Raw genomic sequence first — 24,977 nt, 5'->3', positions numbered from 1 at the left:
TCACAGTAAATGTAGTTAACAGAACATAGCGGGCAGAGCTGCAATTAGTAGCAAGTTGAAAAGATTACAGGCTCTAAGAAAACTGATATGCAATAATAAAAATATATTAGAAGTGCACTTTATGTAAATAAATGTAACAAAGGCTTTGAAACAGGCTTTGAATAAAGATTTTCACATGTTCTGCTGGTAGTGGTTGTGAGGTAAGGCTTTTTTTGATTTGGTTTGGATTCTGTGCTGGAAGATGGGAGGAACAGTAGGACTACCAGTTTAATGTTTGCACCAAAAAATATTGTTTGACACTATTTGTTGCCAGTGATATGACTAAAAAAAGGAGCCCTGTCATACAGTTGCTTAAACTAACTGGGATGACTAGCGAGGAGCATCCAGAATTAGTCCAGACCTCTGTTAATTTTACGTGAATACAAATTTTATGGTAAAACATTCACTTTCTTGCCTTACAAGTAAATAGATGGGGGAGTACACAGCCCTGGGTAGTTTCACGTTTTCGTAGTCTTGCTGTGAATTACACCTGACACATCATGTCCCAAGCATGCTCCACCCACACCGAGGCTGCTCTGCCTTGCAGTGCTGTTGGTCACTGACCTTGGTAACAACATGGGTTTGGTTTGGCCTCTCTGATATTTTTGTTTGGGATCTTGTGACAGTGTCTTGAACTCTGAGGTACCAGTTGCAAATTTCTGAAACATACCAGTCCTAATTGCAGAGCAAAGGATGTGAACAGTATGTGAGCTTTATTTGGCTTTTATATTCTTTTATTGCTTAGTGAGCCTGTCAACACCCAGAAATCTTATTGCCTGCAAAAAGCAGCCTATCCCACCATGAATATTCTGTCTGGGTCTAATGCAGTGTTGTGCAACTTGCATGTAGGTAGATTTAGGTATAAAAGAAAAGGATTGTAGCATCTTGTAAGGTGCAACATGTAAAAACCATTTCAAGATGAAGTTTTTTTCTGCTGAACTCCATGTAAGTTGCTGGCCTCATTTGTTAGGATTTATTTCTTGAAACTTGAAGACAACCTAGAAATGCACCAGAACTGCAAAGGCAGGTTCTGTGTAGAACTATAAAGGCAAATTCTGTGTCGAACTATTACAGCTTGACATTCATGAGCATGTTGTTCAAGTGACAAGACTGTAGCTGACAGTTGCAGGAAACACAGTTTATCACAATGATGTGAGTTCTTCGTTACAGTCACACAATAGAGAGTCCAAAGCAACTCTTCTCCACCAATTCCCACTGATAAATTCCCCTTACTTCACAGCCTGGCTTCCCTTTTGGCAGTAACAAGCTGCCCTTGTTACTGGAGGAGTGATCTGCCACTGGAGAATGCTTGATTGTGTCAAAATGATTTGCTAACCATCAGCAAGTTTAAGGAAAATTATAGGAGAAACAAAACAAAGAAATCCTTCATAAACACAGTGTATACAGAAGACACATAAATTTGAGGTTTTCTTTTTATTCACTGAAAGTACAAGACTTAGAGAGTGAGCAGCCATTTCTTCCAGGAGACCAGCCAGTTACCCAGCCACTAAACACCCAAGATGCAACTCCTTCATATAGCATCTGAAACACTTTAGATGACCTGAAGAAGAAAAAGAAGAGTTTTCTTGAAGCAGAGTTTTCTTTATTATGTTACTGGAAAGTTGGTTGCAAAGAAGAGACCTTGTGGCTTTCTGCAGAGAATTGTTGGAACAAAGCATTTGGAGAATTATCCCAAAATGAAAGAGCTAAATCAATCCTGATAAATAGAGTTTTGCTGCATATGACGACACATTTTTACCATTGAAATACCCCCATTTTTTGTTCAGATATTTTCAAATCAAGTTTCTGATGTTGAGAATAGATCCCTTAGCATCTCACTTCAAAGTTTTCTTTCATTGCAAATTGCATTGTCTACAATTATATGTTTGGATATGGTGCAAGGCACTCTGGAATAAAATCCACACTTTCTACAAAGTTAATATTTGCTATCTTAGATATTCCTAGTCACTATGGCTGTCTTTGTACCATTAAGTAAAACATTTTAGGTTAAGTTCTCTGGCTCTGAAGGCCATGGCACAGCATGGCTTGCATCCCTCCTCCTCCCTCAGACAGGGTAGTCATTAATATCATCTCCCGTGACGGCCTCTGCCCTGTGTTGTCCCAGGCAAGTGCCATTTCATACTGAACCATGCCAGGGAAGGTGCTCCCCGTGGGTGGCTTGAGCCATTCTCTGGATTTTGTTTAGTTTACCAGTACAGAAGTAGCCTAAATAGCTGAACTGGACTCTCTTACATCCTGGGAAGTAATTTGTTCAGTCACGCGTAGAAACTTCCACATGATACCATAGGCCTGCTCTGGTGAGGTGAAGGAAGTGCTGCTGTAGCTGTGGTGCTGGAGGAGGTGCTCAGCTGTTGCAGTGCTGGGTTTCATAGGTAGAGTTGACTTTAAGGCATTTCCTAATGTAATTAATCTGTGCTTTCTTTAAGAAAATAGCTTCATTGAATGTTCTTTTTCAGAACTAGACTTCGTAAAATTAGAATTGCTTCAACTTGTGCGAATGAATTTGTGGAAATCTTGGCAAAAGAAAAGATTTGCATCTTAAAGCATTGTGAACTCATTAAAATTCTTCTCATGGATAATTAAAGAAAAGTGAATTAAAAAGAAAGTTTAACAGTAAGCAGCTCACAGGCACTGCGACATTTCAAGCATGTTAAAATCAGAAAGAAATAGCTTTTGTAGCAGTAGTCTCCTCCTCTTGTATTACGTGTTGTTTTTTCTAACAAATAACCAGTTACTGTTGGTTTCTTTGGTTCCCCAAGTAGCTCATTTGTGCCTGATCTGCACAGTTCTTCAGCATATTTGTGACCAGCTTTGCAGGGTTTGTCAGCATGCCTAACAGTGGAGAGACTCTCACGAAACAATTGCAGACTGAAAATGCAAGGAAGGTTTCAGGAAGCTGTGAAAATGGGTAAAGTAACTTGAACATTTATTTGAACAAACTCATATACCAATTTTTCCCAGCTTAAGTTTCTCTTGTACTACTGTGCAGATCCACAATAATTTTTCCTACTATCTAATGAAGAATAAGGTGTATCTTTTGAAGCTAGAATACGAGAAAATTGTTAATGAAGATTATAAATAGGTTTATTTTCCTATGCTAAATCCTACTTTGCCTTTAAACTTTATAGCATTATTGAGTAGGGAATATGTTGCTTGTATCTTATTGGCATATAGGATACACCTGTATAATGTTTATTTTATAGCACAGAGGCTATTTTAGCCTCTTCTCTTCTGGATTTGGGGGAGTAATCCTCAGGTAATAATTGATCTTTGTGACAGACCTTCTTGTCAAAGGCAACAGAACTTAATCAGGTAACCCATCTTTTAGAGGTGGGAGTGCGGAAGTGAATTTTAGAAGAGTGTATTTTGAAGTTTATGTTACCTTTTACATGTAAAACAATCCTGCGGGGTGGTGTCGCCTTTCTGTCCTAGGCAGCGCAAAAAGAACATGTTTCTTCTACCTGTTGATCTATTGCTGGAAGGGTGTCTTCTAAGAGAGAAATCTCCCCATCTCTAGAGTTTTTGGAAGTACTTAAGATTAGAACAAGACATCTCATGGGAAATATTTTAGCTTCTGATTGTTAGATGTTTGTCAGTATTGCCAAGTACTAATACCCATTTCCAGAGGCTGAATTAGTCTTCTGTTAAGTGAAATCTAACTTCACATTTGTTTAGGGAATAATTTGCATGCTATGTTTCTTGGAAGATTTGTTTGATCCATTCAGGTAAAGGATTGGTTGGGATAATTTCTGCCATGATGGTTTCTTCTGTTCTGGGCTGTATAATCCTGGATAAGAATCATGAGGAGCAATCCAAAGACTTAAGGTTTTCAGAACAGGAAGAAGTTTAAGAAATCTTTGAGACTTTTGAATGTATTGTTGTTGCTTCTGGAATCCCAATGTAGTTAGTAGTAGAAATGTCATTTTTTGGTTGAACCTGTCCAAAGATCATAAACCACTATTTGACTTGTGATCTGTATAGTATATGTACACTCTGACTCATGAAAGTTAGGATTTTGCTAAATTAGTAATAATGCCTCTATTTTAGTCCATGCATGCTTCTATTTGTGACATACTTAATTTAAAAAAATTGGAGTTTTCTTTATTAAAGAAAAAAGCTAAAGGAGAATTTAAAAGTTCAGTGGTTTGCATCCACTGCTAACAGGAAGTTTAAGATTCCTGTATTAGAAATATGTTTAGCATTTGGGTTTTTTCTGAATTTCTGATGAAAGAATATCAGCCCGTAGAACTCAAAATACTTTTGATGCATTCAGAGTCTTTGGCATAGACTTCTGTGTTTTGAAGATGCCAGTTGCCATGTTAAGTGCTGTTGTTTACCTGGTGTGGTTTGAAGTTAGACAGCAAACTTCTGTCCCTTTTTTCGTATGCTGGAAGTAGGATTCCCAGTAGAAAGGACTAGACAAAGAAAATAAAAATGTATCAAATGGAAATAGGAAAGAAGGATCTTTTATAAGGCTGAAATTGAATCAGTGTGACCTAAAAAATGAGGCAGAGATGAAATAATGAGTTCTGTGTGACCTAACTTTGATGCATTCCCTGCAAATAGCCATACAGAGACAGATACTGGGAGATTTCTGCTTCAGGTCTGGGCTTTTGCTGTGCAGGGGAGGACAGAGCCAGAAAATCTGTACCAAGGTCAGGGCAGGGTTGTAGTGTGCTCCCAACTGCTGAATAGAGCCTTTTTAGGGGGCGAATAAAAAAGGCTCGTTACATTGTTTATTTCTTCCCATTCAGCCGTGAAGTTTTCAGCTATCCCTAAAACTGCTCTGCTCACCAAAATAAATGACCTGATTTTTGAGGATATTTATTCTTAACAAGAATAAAATGCTTCAGTTCTGTTTTTTGCAAATAAAGAAATAGGTTTTACTAGGAGGTGTGTGCCAACTGTGTTATATGGTAAAATAGATCTCAGCTGTTAACTTTATCACTAGTATTTTGTTCTTTATTCAGCATTTCTTTGGCTTTTAAATATATCTTTGTGAGAGAAGTTGTGTGAGTAATTTGACAAAGACTGGTTTCTTGTGCACTGTGAAAATCAAAGCAAGTGTTGAATCAGCTGAGCCTTTTTGCAAGAATAGGAACATATCTGGGCTGATCTATGGCCCTGTTTTTAAGTCTCATGAGGGCATGGAAACCAATTAACAGCTAAATCTAACCTGTTCTTCAAGGGCAAAGGGGAACTTTTAAATAGAATTAATAAGGAATGTATTATAATATTGCCCTCATTTGAATAGGGGAGTAATTAGTAAATAAGATGACCAGTCATAATAGACAGCAGTGTCCTGTAAAGGGTCATGGGGACTTCCTGTGACTCTCTACTCGTTATAGGAAAAATGTTACATTACAGAAAATGAGAGTTTAAAGAACTAATGTGGTGTGTCCTTACTGTGGGGTTTTTTCCCCTTATGTCATAAAAAATGAGAAAACATCTTCAGAACATCTTGGGTAACAGTTGGCAGCACCTCAGAGTCTGGAGATACAGTATTTTATTGGCTGGTTTTGTGCCAGTCTCTTTAGCTGCTGGTCTCTCAAAGCTGTGGTGCTGTGTTGATTTAAGTCAGAGTGACTTTATTGTCTTTGTTTAGAACTCTAGGTCAGATATGTGATTCTGAATTCACTGTCTTGTGCTCATTTCTACAATCTATTCCTAGAGTTCTGTTTTAAAATACTGGATTTGGTATTTTGGTCTCTTGTAGGATACATGGGGATTTGGGAAAGGATTTCTCATGAAGGGGATACAGATAAAGATATTTAGTTTCTGAAGTCTCTAGGCAAATTACCAGAATCATTACAGTTTTCAGAGGTTACCCATAGGTAACTTAAGCCATTGCTTTTTGCTGCCAGAAGAGTTGGCAGGTGAATACTTAATGATTCCATCTTGAATTCAAATGCTCCAATGAGCTGTTGAAAATGTCTAACACCCAATGAAAAGTTTTTAAGAATGTGCAGATGTAAACCCAAAACACTCCCCAAAGCAACTGTAATGCAGAGTAAGGCTGGTGGAATGTATATAGCTGGGTTGGCCTGCAGAACCTGCAGCATAAGCTTGGAGGGGAGAATTCCTCAGTGTTGGAACAGAGATCAATATTTAGGACACTTGTCACCAAGACTGAAAAGCACAAGATGGGCATTTGATTGGAAGAAGGATGTTTTATCATCCACTTTGTAATTGATTCCTTTAATAATCAAGCCACCAAGCTGGGGGAGTTTAGAGATGGAATTCACTAAGTTGTCCTCAAGAGAAGCAAGCAGTGAAAGATAAAATCAAAATTTATGAAGAAGTTCTGTCTTGGAAAAAGGCATATTTTCCACTTCAGCCTATTTTTCATGTTTATTAAATAGGATTAATATTTAATAGTTAGGAAAGCCAGTTCAACAAAGAAGTGTTTGAGGAAAAAAATACTTATGCAAATGGGGATCTGCACACATTGCTCCCAAAGATAAACACCTCTGTCTTACAAAATATTTCTTTGGGCAAGGCAAGCAGAGAAAGGAGTTTAATTAGAAGGTGGGGACTTTGTTGTAAGAAGTATGAGTAACATGCCCACTGGCACATGAATGCAGTCTCTGGTGGTGGGTGAGCTTGTAGGTGAGGAGGAGCAGCAAGGCAGAGGAAGGAGCTGCACTGCTTTGGATCATTACAGTGAGGACAGAACAGCACTGTGCCTTCCTGAGAGCCACCGAGTCTGGAAGCAGTGCTGTCAGAGCACTGGAGAAGCTGAATGGGATTGCTTTTTGGAAAAAATCGTGTAAGGGACAGAGAAATTGTATGCACTCTGCAGACACTGTAACTGAGCATTCCCTCCCTATTGGCTGTGCTCTCTGTTGGCAGACAGTCTGCAGGATAATTTATTTTGAAAGGACAAAAGCAGAAAAATCGTGCAAGTTTTATAATAAAAGCTTTGGAAGTTAAGTGGATCTGAACTACACTAACATGGTTGACTGTTGAGGACTCCCCATGTGTGGAGACATGTGGCTTGACTCCATTTTCTTAGAAGGCTGATTTATTATATTATATATTATACTAAAATACTACATAAAAACCATACTAAAAGAACGGAGAGAAAAGAACGATCAGAAGTACAAGAATAGAATAGAATGCACAACAAAATCTTGTGACTGCTCCCAGCCTTGGCACAGGTGGCTGTGACTGGTCATCAATTGAAAACAATCCACATGGACCAATGGAAAATGCACCTGTGGCATTCCACAGCAGCAGAGAGTTATTGTTTACATTTCTTTCCTGAGGCCCTCAGCTCCTCAGGAGGGCAAAATCCTAGCAGAGGATTTTTCATAAAATATAATGGTGGCAGTTGACCACAGCCAGAGCTGTGCACCTTGAACATACTGTTCTTCTAAACATAGGCATCACATCACAGCCTCAGCTTATCCAATAATGAATGCAGCATCTTCAACAGTGACTATGTCTCGTCCATTAAACCAGAATAAAAATAATTAATTAATAAACATATTTTGCTATATGGTGATTTCACATGTGGTACAACTGTACCCAGGAGCAGGGTGGGAGTGGAGAATCTGTGTAATGAAGAAGCCTCTGCAACAGGAATACCAAGAAAGGGAGGAGGAGATGGTATCATCATTGTGAATCTGACAGCACAGGTCTGGAAGCTCAGAATATGGCTCCAAGTGAATGTGTGGTCTGAACTGCCCACTGGTTTCATGGCAAAAAATTGTTTGAGTCTTCTTTGTGAGCAGTTGTGAATGTGATTTCCAAATGCAAAAGTACTTTGGCTTGCTATATGTGCATAGAGGGTTATGAGTAAATATTCTGATGTCTAAAGGAATACTTGGTCCTGAATAATGTATTAACAATTTATGTATGTAATTATTTGTTAAATGGCTTATTTTTGCAACTTCATAGAAAGCTTCTCTCTCTCTAGAAAGGTTGATCTTTTAAATTTTTGATAATCCCTGTAGAGAGCTGCCTGGTAAAAACAACATTGACAAGATTACAGGAGTTGAACAACAGGAATAGGATAAGGAATAGGAATACCAAATGTATAAGATGTCTTTTTGTTTGCTACCATATGTAATCTGTTTAATGAATAGGTTCCCCTTAAATTTCATAATAATATGATGGCTGTATAACAGTGTTCATATTCTCTTGGTGCAGTTTATGGTAATAAAAGTCACTCTGCAGAAACAAGGCCAAAATGTATCCTAGAACATAAATTTCATAGTTTTTAAATTTGAGAGAAAAGCTACAACTAATTATACAGGACACCCAGTGTATTCTGTAAGGCTTATTCAAGTGAGAATTTCTGTAAAGTGTTTTTTCCAAAGAAGAAAATTGTTTATTATCATATTAAAGACTGACTTCATAGATTCTCTTCAATTTTATTGTTTGTATTTTCACCAGATTTTCCTATGAGGAAACAATTTAGAGGACAGCAAATATCTGACTGTATCTGGCCTAGAGTGTGAGGTGTAAGCAGAAATTCTAATTCCCAGAACAGGAAACAGAGCCTTTGGAAGAGAAATGCTAATTGCAAAGTCCCTTAAAACAACAACAAAAAATTAGGGAAATGAGTATCACAGTAAGTAGTGCCATTAATCACTAAGCATCATTATGGTAAGAGAACAAACAGTTTTTCTAATGTGCAATTAGCAAAAGAGCACTCATTTTGCAATGATAAAAGTGGAGAGAGTTAGCTTGGCATTTAGTTTCTGTTATTACAATAGGAAGTGATACTGTATTCAGTGGTTGCTATCAAATACACTCAGGTAAAACCAGTAATTGCTATGACAGCAAATCCACATTGGATACTTCTCTGGTGACTCACACCCAGCAGGAAGGGCTGTCAGTTACATCAGTCATTATTTTACCTCACACACGCATTGCTTCCTGGGTTGCAAAGATAAATGTCACTAGAGCTGTTCAAGTCATAGAAACACAGAGGGAAAGGAAGCTCTCCCTTTGTTAATCCCTTTGTTAATAGGGAATGTTCATATTCTTGCTTTTCAGGTTGGTCTGGTGTGTGAGAACAGTTCAGTATGGATTAGCATCCAAGGGGCACAGGGGAGTGGTGGGAGCTGCGGGTGGGGTGGGCAGTGTTGGGCTTTGCCCCAGACCTCTGGGTAAGCCAGCAGCCTAAGCTGTGCTTTCATCTCAGGTGAGAGCAGCATGTTGAATTCAGGCAGCAGATGAGGTCGTGTTTGCTAGAGCGGTACCTTGAAATTAAAGCCCAAATTACATCAGGAAATACTGTCATTCAAAAATCGCCCATGCTAATGGAGTTATACAGAAATATGGTTTGGTTAGTTCTAGCTGGTCAACCTTTTGGAGCTTTTTCTCAGTTTGTCCTAATTGACTTGTTCATGTGACCTGTACTGTTAAATCCTCACTCTGTGTGATTTGTAGAGGTTTTTGCTTATTATCTTTGGAATAAGACTTGCAGAAATCAGATGGAGAAAGTCCACCTTTAAACTGGTAGTTGGATTTTGGAAGATGCTGGCCCTGCACTAATAACACTGAATAATTTATGCAGAACATCGATCTTTATAAAAAAAATTTAAGAGCCAAAGTCCAGATCTCCAAAGCATTTTGGTTTTGCTGGGGAATCTTGGCACCATGCCGTGGTTCTGCAGTGCCTTTTCTCCTTGCTGCAATTTATGCTCAATAAGGTCTTGATTAGGCAGCCCCACCAAATTCTGCTCAGTTCAGTCTTGAACAATTCCAGATACTATAACCATTCTTGGATATTTATTTAATAAAAGGTTAAAGTAGAGTCATCAAAGCCATATTCTTTCACTCAGAAGCGATGGTTCTGAATAGGCACAGAAATTATTGTTGGAAGAGAAAGTTTCTTAATTGTACTTTTCAGGACAAAAAACCTCACTCTCAAATGAGCTGCCTGATTCATGGGGACAGGTAAGAACTACGTTACATGGAGTGTTACCAACCACAACACTTACAGCTTACAATTTGTTAGACTTTGTCTTCTATTTGACTTTGGGAATCTGTGGCACTACTTCTTATCCATTTAAATGGAAAGCAGTGTTTAGCTTGGAAACATAACACTGCTATACAGACTTTGAGTGGTGAAGTGAATGTACACTGAATGTGTAGGGATCTGTGTGGAACTTTTGCACTTTGAAGCATTATCAGACGAAGTCCATAAGTTTAAATGTTGGTTGGCTGTTTTTCTATAAAGAGAACGTAATGTGAACTGAACTGGTATCCTATAACAGATAAGAATAAAGCAAGCTAAAGAGATGATAATCTGGGAAAAGTCATTAATGATGTTTATTAAGTTCTGAGTATCATCAAATGAGGCTCTTCTGATACATTACTAATCAGAGCTGTTTTATTCAAAAGGCTTTTCTGCTCTTTGTTTTCATCAAAAAAGTTTCTGTTATCTTTGGACCAAGACTTTGGGTTATTTATTTTGTAAAATAATAAAAAGTTTTGTTATTCACAGGATATTTAAAGGAAAAAGTTCCACTGGATTGTTAAACATCAAATATAGTTTTTCTTTAAATTAGGAAAAGAGTCAAGAATCATATCAAGTGTTTTGAGATGGCACACAAACATATGTTCTTAAGTTATTTCAGATGGGGATTTTTGGTTTATTCTCAAATAGGTCTTCCTGGTCTTTCATTCTGTTTTTGCAAACCCATTTCCTTAAGTCACCATTTCTTCCACATATCAAACACAGGCTTACCTTCCAATGGGTAATCCCCTTCCTTATTTAAATTACTCAGTTTCTCATCAGCATCTGCCTTCACCAAGCCAGTGACTATTTTCAGATCCTCATTTTGCTTATCAGACAAGCCCTTTCATGTTTTATGCCATTATGCCATTAACAAGAGAAGAAATATCCTCACAGGCAAGATTAGTGATGGCTCCTTGTTTTCCTTCCTGCTTTTGTGACCTGTGCCCTGCTCTGAGGGGGCCTGTGGGGAGAAGAGTGAGGCAGGAAAAGAACTGAAAGAACTGTGGTTGTCACTTCTGAGGGCTGAAGAGTTACACAGTCTGCTGCATTATTGTAAAGGTGATACAGCTTGGTCAAGTCTTCTGTGACTAACAGTAATAAATTCTAGGAGTGTCCCACATATATAAGTATTTTACAAGTGTGGTTATTAATATGAAATGGGATATAGTGCCTGATGTAGTGTTTGGTCCTGCTGTTTGCTCCCTGTCACCACTGTGTAAAAACTGCTTTTGAGGTTGTTATTTATTTGAAAGCTGCAAAGGGCGTTGTTTCAACTTTCTACATTTTGAGTTAATTTATTACACTGTGGAGGGCAAGGACTTCCTGAGCTTCACTCAGGACTCTTCTATTGTATGTATGGAGAAATAATGAAGGAAATCCTAGCTTCCTCTTAGCCTCTGAAGACTTCTGATTCCTACCATTTGTTCTATGAAATGAAATCAGCTAAATTAAAAAATCTTTATGCTGCTATTCTTGCATAATCTGTAGTGCATTGCTATATTCAGTCATTTCTAAATGGTTATTGTTTAGATATTTTGTACATGGAATTCTTAGCAGTCTGTCGACTTACAGAATTTTTGGGTTGGAGTTTGTATTCGTACTTTATACTTGGTCTGTTTACTTTTAGGAAAAGTTAATTTCATTCATGTGTAAATGATAATTTGTTGTGTTGGTGAATTTATTGAAGAAATAATAATAATGTAGGAATAATTTAGAATAATAATGTAGAATAATTCTATGTAGGAACTATTATTATTATTATTACTATTAAATTGCCTTCTTCTGGCTTAAAAAAAAAGTCCTGACTTCAGAGCTTCAACAGGTATCAACAGTGACAATTTACAAGGTGTTGTTATAGTAGCAGTGTCAGTATGATCAGGATTAAGATTGATAACTCTTTCTTCATATTTGTTTCATGTTTCGTGGCCTCTTTGTGGAAGTTCAGAGTTAGTGTCTTCATCTGGTATATTCCATTATATTTTAACCAAAAGCATGAAATAAAGAATGTCATTCTTAGGGCAAGGCATTTCCATTTCACTAGGTCATAGTGGAGTTTGCAAGAGTCAAAATGTATTTGATAGCTCTGAACTTTCTAATGCCACCCGCTTGTATTTCAAAGTGCTTGCAAGCTGTGTTTTTGTTTACCTTTTGGTATCTATTTTGCATATTTGTACGTTGATTGTAGTAGATCCTGCTAGTGCTTCTGGATAGCATCTTAGTAGTTCTGTTTGCTTTTAGAACCTTTACAGATGCAGAGACTGTCTGCAGGGATCTGCTGCCTCATTTGGAGGAGACCCAGGGTGAAGGCACAGAGCCGACAGGTAAGCATGATCCTTGGACGATCCTCGATGATCCTTGGAAATTTGACCTCTTCTTAGGTTTATTTTTTTAATGTAATTTTTATGTCTATTCTAGCAGTTTTGACTGACAATTTCTTAAGGCTCAGTTATTGAAAGACAAAATTAAAACTGAAGTGAGTCAGGAGAGCTGAAAATTTTTCAGGAGTTCCTGCAAATTTGCATGTGTTTCTGCCAGTCTTTGTCTGTATTTGAAATGATGACTAGATAAAAACTAAAAATAGCTTGATCCTGTTGAGAATCATGCAAATTCTTGTGTTACCTTTGGCATCACAGCCTACTCACCAGCTGTCACCTGGGGAGGATTTGGTGTGCTGTGTAATGACTGTAGGATTTAAAGAGTATCTGTACTTTGGTCAATTCTGTGTTGCATCAGAGCATGTGCTCACTGGTGTTATTTAATCCAACTGCAGTGCTGAATGGCTTGCCTGAATGTGCTACCATGTGGCTTAAAGGAGGTTTTCTTGAAGAACTTTCTGAGGTTCTTTGGAAGGTTTGCAGCCTAAGAGAGTTCCCTGTTGCCTTGGAGAGGCTGCTGCTGGTATCTAAATGTGCTCGTTAAACAAAATATTTGTTCTAGGAGAAAACTGAAGCAGTGAGCACATAGCTATCTGATATCTGTAGGAATCTTGCATGCAGACTTTATACATGTGTATAAATATTTATCTGTATGGATATATAGTTACTTTTCAATACGCAGGTCTTTGATACACAGTAGGGTTCTTTCCAAGAAGTGAACTGCTAGGTGTATGCTTTCAGTGAGCAGGAAATAAATGTAGATGAATAAAGGCAAACTCCTGCTTTCAAATTTACAGGGTGTCTTACTGCACTGTTTGAGCTACACATTCTCTATGTGGATTGTCACCAAGACTGATTCTGCAGAGTGCTTGTGTGCTTGTGAAGGCTCTGACCTATTTGCCTAAGAATTTATCTGGGACAGTGGTTAATGCTGTCAGCTCCCTACCTGCTTCTCTCCCAGAGGTTGCTGCAGTTTAGATAAGTAAGCTGGGCTGTAAAGCCGTGCTCCAGCAGGAATGCACGTCATTCAGCCACTCCTGCAGGGGTGACCACAGCCTGTGCCACAAACGTGAGGTGAACAGCTAAGGATAGAAGCTGTTCCAGCTCTTCCATCGTAATTATTCTGCAAACACTGGTCACACCTTATCCATTTTAATTAAGCATTTCCTTTATTGGTGTTTAGATATGTTTCTAGTTGATGAATCAGGAGCTTACAATTTGTTAGACTTTGTTTTCTATTTGACTTTGGGAATCTGTGGCACTACTTCCTATCCATTTAAATGGGAAGCAGTGTTTAGCTTGGAAACATAACACTGCTATGCAGACTTTGAGTGGTGAAGTGAGGGCTGAATTTCAAAAACTCCTCCCAAAAGATCTTTCATGAGAAGGAAGTTTGGTGACTAGTTGCAGGAGGTCTACAATGTATGTAAAGAGAAAAGGAGGAGATTCTGATATCTTCTAGTTGTTCAGAACTGACTTCCTCACTCTATAATTGATACGTTCTGCAATCTCAGGAGTAAATTTATGTAATGAGGACCACAGGATTTGTTCTGGAATTTTTTCCCCATTCCTTTATACCAATGTATAGAAGCTTATTCCTGTGGAACCAGGCCAGATTTGGGGTTTTCTAATGCATATGTAAATGCAGAGTACCTTTACTGTTGGCAGCAGGTATTATATTGACTTAAAACCAGTGTGAAGTTAGAAGAGAACTCATCCATGCTGGACTTTATACTGATGGAATCAACAAAATTATTTATGTCAGAAAAGAGCACTGGAGGGCAACTGGGACATCTTTCGGCTCGTAGGAATCCTTATGGCTTTGTTCAGCTGAGTTTTGAAAACCTCCAGGGAAATTGTACAGCTTCTCAGTACCTCTTCATAGGCTGAGTCACCAACATTGTAAAATTCTTGATCCAGCAAGAATTTTCCTTGCTGCAGCTCATGTCAGTTGCCTCTTGTTCTTCTGCTGTGTGCCTCTGAGAAGAATCTGTTTTCCTTATAGTACCTGCTTCAGTCTTTGACAAACTGCAGGTAGATTAATTTTTTATCTTCTCCAGACTGGAAAAACACAGTTCCTGCAGGGATTCTTGTACATGGTGTCCTCCAGACCCCTGACTGGCTGGGAGTCCCATTTTTGGGCTTGTGCCAGTTTGCTTGTCAGGATCTCTCTCTTGCATACTGTCTCAGGGGTAACCTCAGGGGCACTGAGGAGGGGGAAATAATCCCTTTCCTTGGTCTGCTGACTTCATCTTGCCAGTGCAGCCAGGAGTGTAGTTAGCCTTCATCTCCATTGGGGCACACAACTGACTGGCAGCCAGCGTGTCCAGCAGAACCAGGGGGGTTTTCCTGCTGAGCCAGCTGGCATCCAGCCCATGCTGTGCCATGGGGCTGTCCTCCCCAGAGTGCAAGGCTTGGATTCACCCTTTTCGAGCCCATTCTTCCAGTGTGCTGAAGTTCATCCAGTTGGCCTTCCTGCCTTTTGTCCTGTCGATCACTTCCTCAGGTTTGCTCAATGAAGCTGGTGAGGGTGCATTCTTTTGTCCAGGACAACAGTGCCATCATTGTACAGTGTCATTCTCACAAGTAACCCCTGAGAATGTCACTTGGAATTGACTGCTAACAAGACCTAGAATTGCTGACCACTATTCTTAAAGACTACTTGTCCAGTCAATATTTTATCTACCTGTTCATCCAATTGCAGCTGGTTCAAACCTTCCAAGGATGCTGGGCTGCGTAGAAGTTGTCAAAGACCTTGTTAAAGGTAGAGTAAGCAATGTGCTGCTGCTCTCACTATGTCAGAGCTAGTCAACTCATCTTGGAAGGCAGGTGAGTTATATTTACAGGGCCAAGTCAAGGGTGGCCATTCTGGCTGGTTTCAGTCACCATTTTATAGCTCAAAATGATTTCTAGGAAGAGTTTTTTCTATAGTATTTCCATGGACTGAGGTGAGAGGCTGGTTGGCCCTTAGTTTTCTGCATCCTCTTCTGCTCTTTGAAGACAGATGTGGCATTTACTTTTTTCTCGTGATGGGGACCTTACCAGATTGCTGTGCTTTCTTGAAGATGACAGAGAGAAGCCTTGGGATGGCTTTGACCTGGTTTCTCAGTGTCCACTCTGAAGGACCCCGTCTGGTCCCATCAACTCTTTTGTATGTCTCCAGTCTATGTAAGTGCTCCCTACTTTGATGTTCTGCTGCTGTAGGTAAAACATCTCACCTTCCACTAGGCATGCAAACTCAGGAAGCTTGACCTTGCCAGTAAATACCCAGGTGAAGAAGGCCCTGAGAGCATCAGCCCTTTGCATGTCTTGTGTCAGTGAGTTGCCCATAATATCACTGGTTCTCCCTCTGGTTGCCACTGTACCTGTAAAAGCCCTTGTGACTTTTCACATTACTCAATAATTTCAATTCCAAGTTTTGACTTTCCAATCCTGCATGCCTGGGCAATGTTTCTGTAGTGATGTTTCCTCCTGATTACACCCTCCACACGCTTTCATTTTGGTGCATCGTAATCAGTTTTAGAAGCGTCAGTATTGTTATGAAGCTTATTTTGTACTTGTCGTGGTGCACCACTCCCTCCATGTCAGCTCATGGAGGCATTCTTTGGAGGATATTTTATTTCTCTGGTCCACACTAGGGGTTTACTGATGTGAAGAGCAGTATGTTTTATTGTAATTAATAATTGTTCCCTTTTCCTGAAGTGGAAAAAGTAGAAGTTTCCATTAATTGAAATATTTTTGTGTGTTTTGGCTAATTTAAAAATATTTCCTCTATTTATTGTCTTTTCTGTTAGGGAGGGTAAAATTATTTGTTTATTGTGGAAAACTGGTAATATAGCAGAAAACCCTTTTCCTCCCCCAGCTGTGGCAAGACACGCCACAGGAGCTAGTTTGAATGTTTTCTTAGAAGAATCACTGTGTGTTTAGGCTGGTTGAGCCTTTGAGGTTCACTTGAAATTCCAAAGTTCTGTACCCTTATTTAATCTGTTTATTGGCCCAAGGAGAAGTTTGACACAGATGCCAAGCTCACAGACTCTAAACAGTGTGTATTCAGCTCCAGCTCTTACTAATATGAAGTTAATCTTTCAGGGCCACAGACATCTTGAAGAAAAGTGAAAAATAGTGGGTGAGAGGAGGAATGGTGTATTTCTGTTGACAGCAGAATGTGATGGCGTCATAGCTGTGGAATCTTGGATGATGACTGACAGGAATGCCTCCAGCAGAGAGCTGAATTCCTTCTCTCGTCATTAGGGCAGAGTGATGTTTTGCAGCATCTGGGCATATAATCAAGACCCTGTTTTGTGAGTTAAATCTGATTAATTTTCAAGCAGAAGTTAAATTACTGGTTTACTTCTTGCTTCGCAGGGCATATCTGTGGAATATCACTTGGAGTTTCTCCGATCATGCAGCAGGGCCATTCCACAATCAGCCTGTCTGTTTATCTGTCTGAAAGGTGACCTTGGGTCTTTTGCATTTTATATGACTCTCAGAGCTGTTCTTCCATAAACATTCCACAGCCATCAAATAGTTATTATTTACATTTCTTTCCTGAGGTTTCTCAGCTAGAATAGGAGAAAAATCCTAGCAAAGGATTTTCATAAAAAATATCATAGTAAAAAGGAACAACTGCTCTTTGTTTGCATACAGAAAACTTTCAGTGGCATCAAGTGCTTTGAGCTGGAGTGCTGGCTTTTCTCCTTGTACTCTGTGAAGATACAGTTGTATAATGTACCAGTGCTAAAAGTGTATATTGAGGGGTTTTATTCTGATCTCCACTTTGGTTTCAGGAGGTACTGAGTTGATTTCCAGCCTGGACATTGCAGTTTAACTTTCAGATGCTACTGAGGCAGAACACCTGTTTTGCTTCTCCCAACATTTATAATTGACGCATTTAGTGTTTAGCCAGGCATTCCTTCCCAGGCACTCTCTACGAAGAATGAGCCCTCTGCTCAAAATCCCTCTGCAAGCTGACAGAGGAATATATTGTTCATGTTCCATTGCTTTTACTAACTCTGTCAACAGACAAATTAGATTTTTAGAATTATTTGGCTTATTGAGATTTCAGAACTGTTTTGAGATTTAAGTTCTACCTTCAAATACATGCAAAAGCAGACACTAAATGTACATTCAGGTTTATATTTGTTTACGCTGTATTGTGAGTATTATTAAGGTGATGCAGAGTCTCTGAAAGTGATTCTGTTCCTTGTCTTTGATATGAATCAAAGATGCCTTTTTAACAGCAGAGAAACCTGCATAAGGAAAAGGAAATCCATTTTTGGTTTCTGTATGTAGATATTTCAGGGATTTGATTGATTTTCATCATTCTCTGGGAGCAGTGCTGTTATCTGCGGCACATGTGAAGTGAAAAGTCCACATTTAATGCAACTCCTGTACTGTTATTGTAGTAATGTTGCTAGTATTTTCCGTTTCCTTCAAGAGAGGAATGTCTTTATTCAGGAAAGTTTTTTATTTAGGGACCAGAATGTTGTATTTTAGCGCTGTATGGTATGATTTTGTTTTAAACACAGCAGTCACCTACCTGTGTCCAAGCGCACCTGCAATCCCTGATACCTTGTTTTGGAAGCCAGAACATCTGTATATATATAATTTTTCATCTGGGCTTTGATGTGTCACTGCATACAATAAACATCTGGATTAACAATAGCTTCTGTCTCTGACAGGTCTTAGCTCTCATCCTTTTCACACCTGCTTTGGGGTTAAGTGCAGAAACAGCTGCTTTGCCTTCTCAATTCATAAAGTATTTATTGGGTGCTACTGCTTACACTTTGATAAAGTCTGTCTATTACCTGAACTCCTTCACAGCAATTTGTTTCTAAACTGTTTGGATTTGTGATGCCCTTTCTCCACTGACCTTAGCACAGCTCCGCACTTGTGTTTTGAAAATCATTATGTGCCATTTACACATGGGAAAATGAAGGTGCATGGAGATGAAGCGGCTTAATTTGTACTTATTGTTGTCATTAGCACCTTCTGTTTGTCAAGAGAATAATGCAAATCTGCCAGCCAGGAGCAGGAATGGAACAAAATGTTTGTGAGCTTGCAGTAGTTTGCTGTGCCTCTGGCTCTTGGTGTAGGCTTCAAGTGTATTCTAAAGCACTGGTGTGGATCCAGCTGTGGCTGATGTGTTCCTGTATTGCCACAAGTGCTCAGAGAGGCAGTTCCCAGACCTCTGAAGCAACTAGAATAGCATTGGAGAGGGGTGTTGTGTATTGAGAGAAGCATGTTGTCCTTTTGAACACTCCAAAACTGCTCTTTTTCAGCCACTGAGGTAGCAGGAAACAGCACAGATACTAACTGAGCTTGCTTTACAGTTTTTGCTTTCCATAGGTGTAGTAAAATGCAATTACGCTTATTAACTTGTATTAGGAATTACAAAAAGTACTGTTCTCTGTTACTCTTAATTCTTAGAAACCCAAGCACTTTGGTTTGAATTTTTTTCACCAGCTCACTGTAGAATATATCAGTTTTTTATGCCTATGCTAAAAATATTGCTTCATTTATGAAAGTACATCTAAGGAAAAAAAATTCTTAAAAAACTGTTTTGTTCACAAGTATGGGAACTGTTTGGTGGGGGAGTCGTGGGAGGGTTTGTGCTTTCCTTGTGAGAATTCACCTGAATTTTGCCAACTTATTACCCCTAGATCCTCTCAGGAGTGTATTCACACTCAGCCTCTTGCAGGGTTTGCAAGAGCAAAGGACAGTCTTTGAGGCAGTCAGTTCTTGTGAGTGCCAGGGACTGCCCCAGTCCTTGGCACCAGTGGTGAGAGCCAAGTGACATTTTTTGGTGCTCTGCATCTTTGTCCTGTCAAAGAAGGGGAGAAAAAATACAGGGAGAAAAAAGTGGATGGTATAAATACAGGGTGAGGAAGACAAGAACAGAAGATGAAAAATGGAGCCAGGGCAAGACAGGAGTGAGTGGAATGGATGCATTAGAACATGGGACACGTGACCAAGGGAAAAACTGTGGGAAGTAGTGAGGAACAGGGACAGGATGAGGGAGAATAGCTGGAGGGGGAGGAGGGAGGGAAGAGTTATAACATGCAAAAGGAGCTTGGATACTGAACAGGGGTGGAGGTTTCATATCTTTTGGATCTCTTTAGCCTTCTGATTCACCAGCTACTCCATTGGCACAAGGGGGAGTGCAAAGCTGAGCACAGGTGAGCAGATTCCTCTGGAACTGGGGGTGTGCCTGCAACACACAGGTCATCAACATAATTCTGTATGGCACTTCCATTCAAGATGCAGAACAAAGTACAAGAAATAAAGATTTCTCTTTCTACTTGGTATATTTGGTAACAAGAAAATTGGAAAGCCCTTCTCTCAAGAGCTGGGAAGTGCCAGAGTTGTGCTTTGTCCTGTGGTTTTTATTCTGTCCTCTTGTCTTCTGGTACACACTCACATGGTATTTTTCAATTGCAGATTACCTTGACAATGGTTCTTTATCTTCCAGAGTCTCTGTGGACTTCTTTTGCTGATGGCACAGTCAGACTGAGAATAGATAACTCATGCCCACAGACTCCCATAACAGTTCATCAGATGTTCAAGGAGAGCCTGGAAAAATACGGATCCCTTAATGCTTTGGCCAGCAAAAAGAATGGAAAATGGGAGAAAATAACTTTTTCAGAGTATTATTGCCTCTCTAGGAAAGCAGCCAAGAGCTTCTTGAAGGTAGGTGCATTTCTTTAAAAACCAAACCAAATTAATAAAAAAAACCCAACCCCAAAACCCACAATATATGAGTTTTTTTGCATTACTTGAAGATCAGTAGTCATATTCTTTATTGAAATGATAATGATGAAAATTACTTTTGTTCAGAGGTAACACTGCAGTCAGGGAACCTTGACTGCAAGTGAGGAGCTGCTGTGTTGCACTGTGTCTCTGCAACATGGGTGCAGAGCTCAGAAGAGCTCAGCAGCCTTAAGATCAAAAAAGAAAAATAGGGCAAAACTACTAGCATGAATTTGGTTAGATAAAGACAATCTTTAAAATATTTTAAATACAGGGTAATATTAGTACTCATTATGCTCTTGTTCATATTGAAATATTCTGGGTCTTGAGCCTTTCTGGGCAGCAGAGTTCAAGCAGACAGGAGAAGGTGGTGGAAAATTCACATGGTGTTAATTGCTGGTAAATACCAGGTTTGCCGTGGATACCAAAACATGCCTTCGCATGCCTTGTCAGTACTGTAATAATAAATCAAAAGTTTTCATGGTTTGTATTTGTCTGTATGTTTCTCTCCAGCAGGCCTATATTATATAACCATATGTACATTTTTTTTAAGCTTGGTCTTGAAAGATTCCATAGCGTAGCAATCCTTGGATTTAATTCTCCAGAATGGTTCATCTCAGCTGTTGGAGCTATTTTTGCTGGGTAAGTTTTTTTGGTGGGGGGTTAATTTTTGAGGGGGATTCGGGGATTTCTATTTTGCTATGTCTGGGAATGTATCAAGTCAGTATTTTGTGTCATATCTTGGAAGTTGTGTTGCTACTGATTGACACTTTCAGCAACCTGCTGGAGTCTTATATCCCAAGTAGTTCAGTCACTCATAAATGGATCCTGATTGCAATGGGCTGAAGCATGACAGTCACCCAGAAGCTGTTGTACAGGATCTTATAAATTGAAGATGTGGGAAGTAGATTAGAATCACAGTTTTATATTAATGAGAATAATACTATATTAGTGATATCTACAGTAAGATATATTCAAGCAGATGAAGTAACATGAATATTAAGTACCCAGATTTCTTCTGTTGTGATACCTGTTAATTTGGATTTTACTTCTTAAGCTGTTCTGTACCAATGAAATCCAGATTGGTATCTGTGCACAGCTTGAACAAAAAGAGAACATAAGTGAGGATTTTTTACCACTTCCTGAGCTAATTCTTGTGTAACCTTAAGTGAGTTAAAACACTGAGCCCTAGCATCTTCTACTGGATAGTTTAGAGATTAGTTTTTACAATGAGCATAAATCAGAGAGTCATGTATATCTGAATATGTGAAACAAACATTAGAGCTGTTCTGCTGTTTGCTTCCACATCTTCATAACCCTTCAGGTTTCATCTGATCTTTGATTATTATTCTCTTTTTATATTACATGCATGTGTATGTATGTGTATGCATATAAATGTGTGTTCTTATATGTATAAATTTTCTGATGTAGAGGAATTGTCACAGGAATATATACAACCAATTCTCCAGAGGCCTGTCACTATATTGCCCATGACAGCAGGACTGATGTCATGGTCGTGGAAAATCAGAAACAGCTGGACAAGATAATGCAGGTACAAGGTGGCTGAATGATTACTGAAAAGCCACAATTTTTCATTTCTCAATGCTGTGTTGGTCCCAAATACCTTGTACACTCTCTGTATCATGAAACCTTTCTTTGTGAAGTGTGTGTTGTTACTCAGAAATGTGCTATCCAGTGTCAGAGCTCTTGGGTGGCTCTGACCCACTGCAGTGTCTGTGGCTCCAGCAGAGAACTCACTGGATGGTTCACTGCAGGCTTACCTGAAAAAACCCACATTTTGATCCCATGTTTTTACTGTCACCACCTGATTCTGTTTGGAAAAGCACAGTCCCACTTGAGTGGAAGAGATTATGCTGATGCATGTTTGTAAATATCTGCCATTTAAATATTAAGGATGTCAATGTTCAGAATTTTCTCTTTCCAAGGTATCATCTTTTCCTGCTTGTAATATCAGCCATTAAAGCTCTTGAGTTTATTGCACTTCGGTGGCATCATGATGAACATGAGACAGAGCTTAGTAAGAAAGCAGGAGCCTCCTTAAGTGAACAGTCTCAATTTTGACACAACTCTTGGGCAGCTGAGCCTGCCTTTCAGCAACAGTGCCAGATGGAAAGACCAATCTGATGGCAAGGTGACTTGGGAGAGGAGCACAGGCAGCTCTTGGGAAGGGCTTGTCTATCTGTCAGATGTTGAGGGAGGCCTGTGGACTCATTAAACTTGCACCAAATTGCACTGCTTGCTGAAGCAGGAGGATCCTCCATGATGGAGCTTTCTGCCAAGACCACATACCTGCAAGAGAGAAAATATGCAGTGGTTTTTTTCAAATGTATTTAATATAAATTGTTCATTAATTACTTTGTATTTTGTAGTTGTGTTTTATATGCCATATGGAGGAAGAGAAATTTTTGTAAGTATTCTGTAAAAACACACAGATAAGCCTTCTGGCAGTGTCATTGACACAATACCAGGCTATGCTCTTGTGACATGGAGAGAAGAATCCAAATGGAACAACTCAAGGGATTTGGTTCATACACATTATGTTGAAGAAGAGAGCTCTGGCCAGCACTTGCTTTATCCAGCAGAGGGGTTTTTTGAAACTTTTTTCTGGAACCCAAGACTGAAATAATAACATCTCAGTTGCTATCCTTCTAATAATATGTACATACTGGCTACCATCAAGCCACTGCTTTTGTATTGGCAAAATTCAGTTCAAAATGTGATTAATTGAAAGGCATCTGTGAGGCATGAGGTCTCACAGAATTCAGTGAAATTAATGCTTCCTGTAGGCCATGCAAAGCACACGAAAAGCTGCTGAAAGCAGCAGCCACTCCTGTCTGCCTGTAGGCCTGCAGCTTTATATTTTTATTTATCCTTACAATGTCCATACAGATTCCTTTGATTTTTTTCCTTAAGGAAGTAGAACTTTTTTTAGCACTTGAACATCACTTTTTGCAGTGGGACTTCATTGGTAATCACAGACCTGGGTCAGCTTCTAGCTTGACCTGCTCTGTTCCTTTATGTGCCCTTTTGGGCATTATGAGAAAGGATGCTGAGGAAAAATACACACATTTCTGGTGTATTTTTCATTTTTTAAACCTTTTGACTGAAACTAGATTTCCTGGAGTAGACTGTGTAGTCTGTGTAGACTATGTAGTTCCTTCCTCCTTCCCCCCACCTCTGGTTGAGCTGGTTGGTGATGAGTTTAGGGGAGAATATTTGGAGGTGAAGGGAGATGGGAGGTTCTTGTGCCTGTCAACCCATTACAGTTTTGGCAGCATTAGAGTGAATAAAAGCCCACACAAGATATGAATGATAAATAACTTTGTTTTAAAAAATGCAACAGATCTGGAATCGGTTGCCCCACTTGAAGGCTGTGGTGCTGTATAAGGACTCCATTGCAGAGACACATCCAAATTTGTACACGGTGAGTGAATACTAGAACAGAGGCATAACCAAATAATGCATGGGGTTATACCTGTGTATTACCAGTTAATATGTGGGCTATTATTTATTTGATACATTTTTCCTGTGATTATCTGCCCTTTAGAATGCAGTGCTGTGTTCCAGCAAACACATTCAAAAGCTTTATCAGCTTTTTCTATTCAATTTAACTTTGATACTTCACATTTAAGAAAAGTCGCCTTGCTTTACTGTCTGTCTTGTGTCTTCCTAATTTTTAACTTGACTGGGTTATTAAAACACCTGTAGGTTTTAGGTGGGAATGTGTACTCTCAAATGGTTGAAAAGAGAAAGTTACTTCCTGGTGCCTGTGAATTTGGTTGGTTTTTTTTTTTTTTTAATCAAGTATTTTACTGGACTACAGATCAGATTTTAGGCTGAAAAACTTCAGCTGTTGAAAAAGTGTATTGAAGAGAAATATAATGTATTCAGTATATAAAATTAAAATGAACAGTGAACAGCATAGAAATATTTTAAAATACTTGCAATTTTGATAAGCTGATAAGAAAAAAGTCTTCTGTGCCTTTTTAAAAATATCTTGCATATAACTTAATAATAAACTGTTATTGTTCCAATACTATACATACTAGTATAGAGCATGCTTTGCATCTTGTACAATAAAAATGTTAATACAAAGATCTTTTACTATTTAAAAAGATTAGGTGCTAGCATTTAATTCTTGAACAACTTGCACTTACTGAAATCTAAATGTGTGAGAATTGCTGTATTTTTAAACACTGGTTCAGTGTTCAGGTGTTGTGTTGGACATTTTCTCAGAGGAGCCAGGTAGCTGTGAGTGTCTGACAGGTGCCGTAGTTTATGTCATCTAAAGGAAAAATTAGAGATGAGATCACCAGAGGCAGAAATGATTGTTGCTGAGTTGTGATGTGGAGCAAGCTACCAGCCCAGGCAGCGTTTGATGAAAGGGATTTGTGCTGTGTGATGAGTGGCAGCAGAGGCAGAGCTGGCTGAGCAGTGCGTGTTCCAGAAGGCAAATGCAGAGTCAGGAGTGTGGTGTGACTGTTTCTGTACCTTCCACACTTGCTGGAATGCCAGCACTATCTGTTACAGGTGCTGTTCAGTAAACAAAGCCTGTGCAACAGATTTTCAGTGATCAGTGAATTCCACTGTGAGAATACAGTATGGTCAGGAAAGCAGGAACAGCTGCTTAGTGACATACAAACAATTACATCCTTCACATCACCAGGCTTTCTAGGAGCTTGTGAAATTGTTGCAGCCACGTTCTGTGGGGAAGCAATAGAATGTGACAAATCCCTGACTTGCTACAGAGCTGTGCAGTCCCTCTCTTTTTAGAGATGTGGTTTGTTGGAAGAAAG

At 39.2% G+C, this 24,977-nt stretch overlaps 1 protein-coding gene across 7 annotated transcripts in view; it reads left to right on the top strand.

The window, feature by feature from the left end:
- ACSBG1 (acyl-CoA synthetase bubblegum family member 1) overlaps positions 1 to 24,977 on the top strand; it is a 43,891-nt gene that overhangs the window by 3,750 nt on the left and 15,164 nt on the right. Inside the window, exons 3-8 of one of the 7 annotated variants that reach the window (XM_064388872.1) lie at positions 8,461 to 8,638; positions 12,275 to 12,357; positions 19,883 to 20,100; positions 20,714 to 20,802; positions 21,592 to 21,712; positions 23,525 to 23,605. In XM_064388872.1, the coding sequence (XP_064244942.1) occupies positions 19,969 to 20,100; positions 20,714 to 20,802; positions 21,592 to 21,712; positions 23,525 to 23,605 (423 nt within the window). In that variant the 5' untranslated portion in view covers positions 8,461 to 8,638; positions 12,275 to 12,357; positions 19,883 to 19,968. Of the gene's footprint in view, positions 1 to 2,791; positions 2,969 to 8,460; positions 8,639 to 11,076; positions 11,096 to 12,274; positions 12,358 to 16,560; positions 16,713 to 19,882; positions 20,101 to 20,713; positions 20,803 to 21,591; positions 21,713 to 23,524; positions 23,606 to 24,977 lie in introns of those variants that run through there. The other 6 variants (XM_064388870.1, XM_064388868.1, XM_064388869.1 and 3 more) reach the window with 6 other exon arrangements.

The sequence above is a fragment of the Passer domesticus genome, chromosome 14, assembly GCF_036417665.1.
Source record: "Passer domesticus isolate bPasDom1 chromosome 14, bPasDom1.hap1, whole genome shotgun sequence".
Taxonomy (NCBI): Eukaryota; Metazoa; Chordata; class Aves; order Passeriformes; family Passeridae; genus Passer; species Passer domesticus.
Note: the sequence above shows the minus strand (reverse complement) of the source record. Positions and strands in the feature narration are given on the sequence as shown.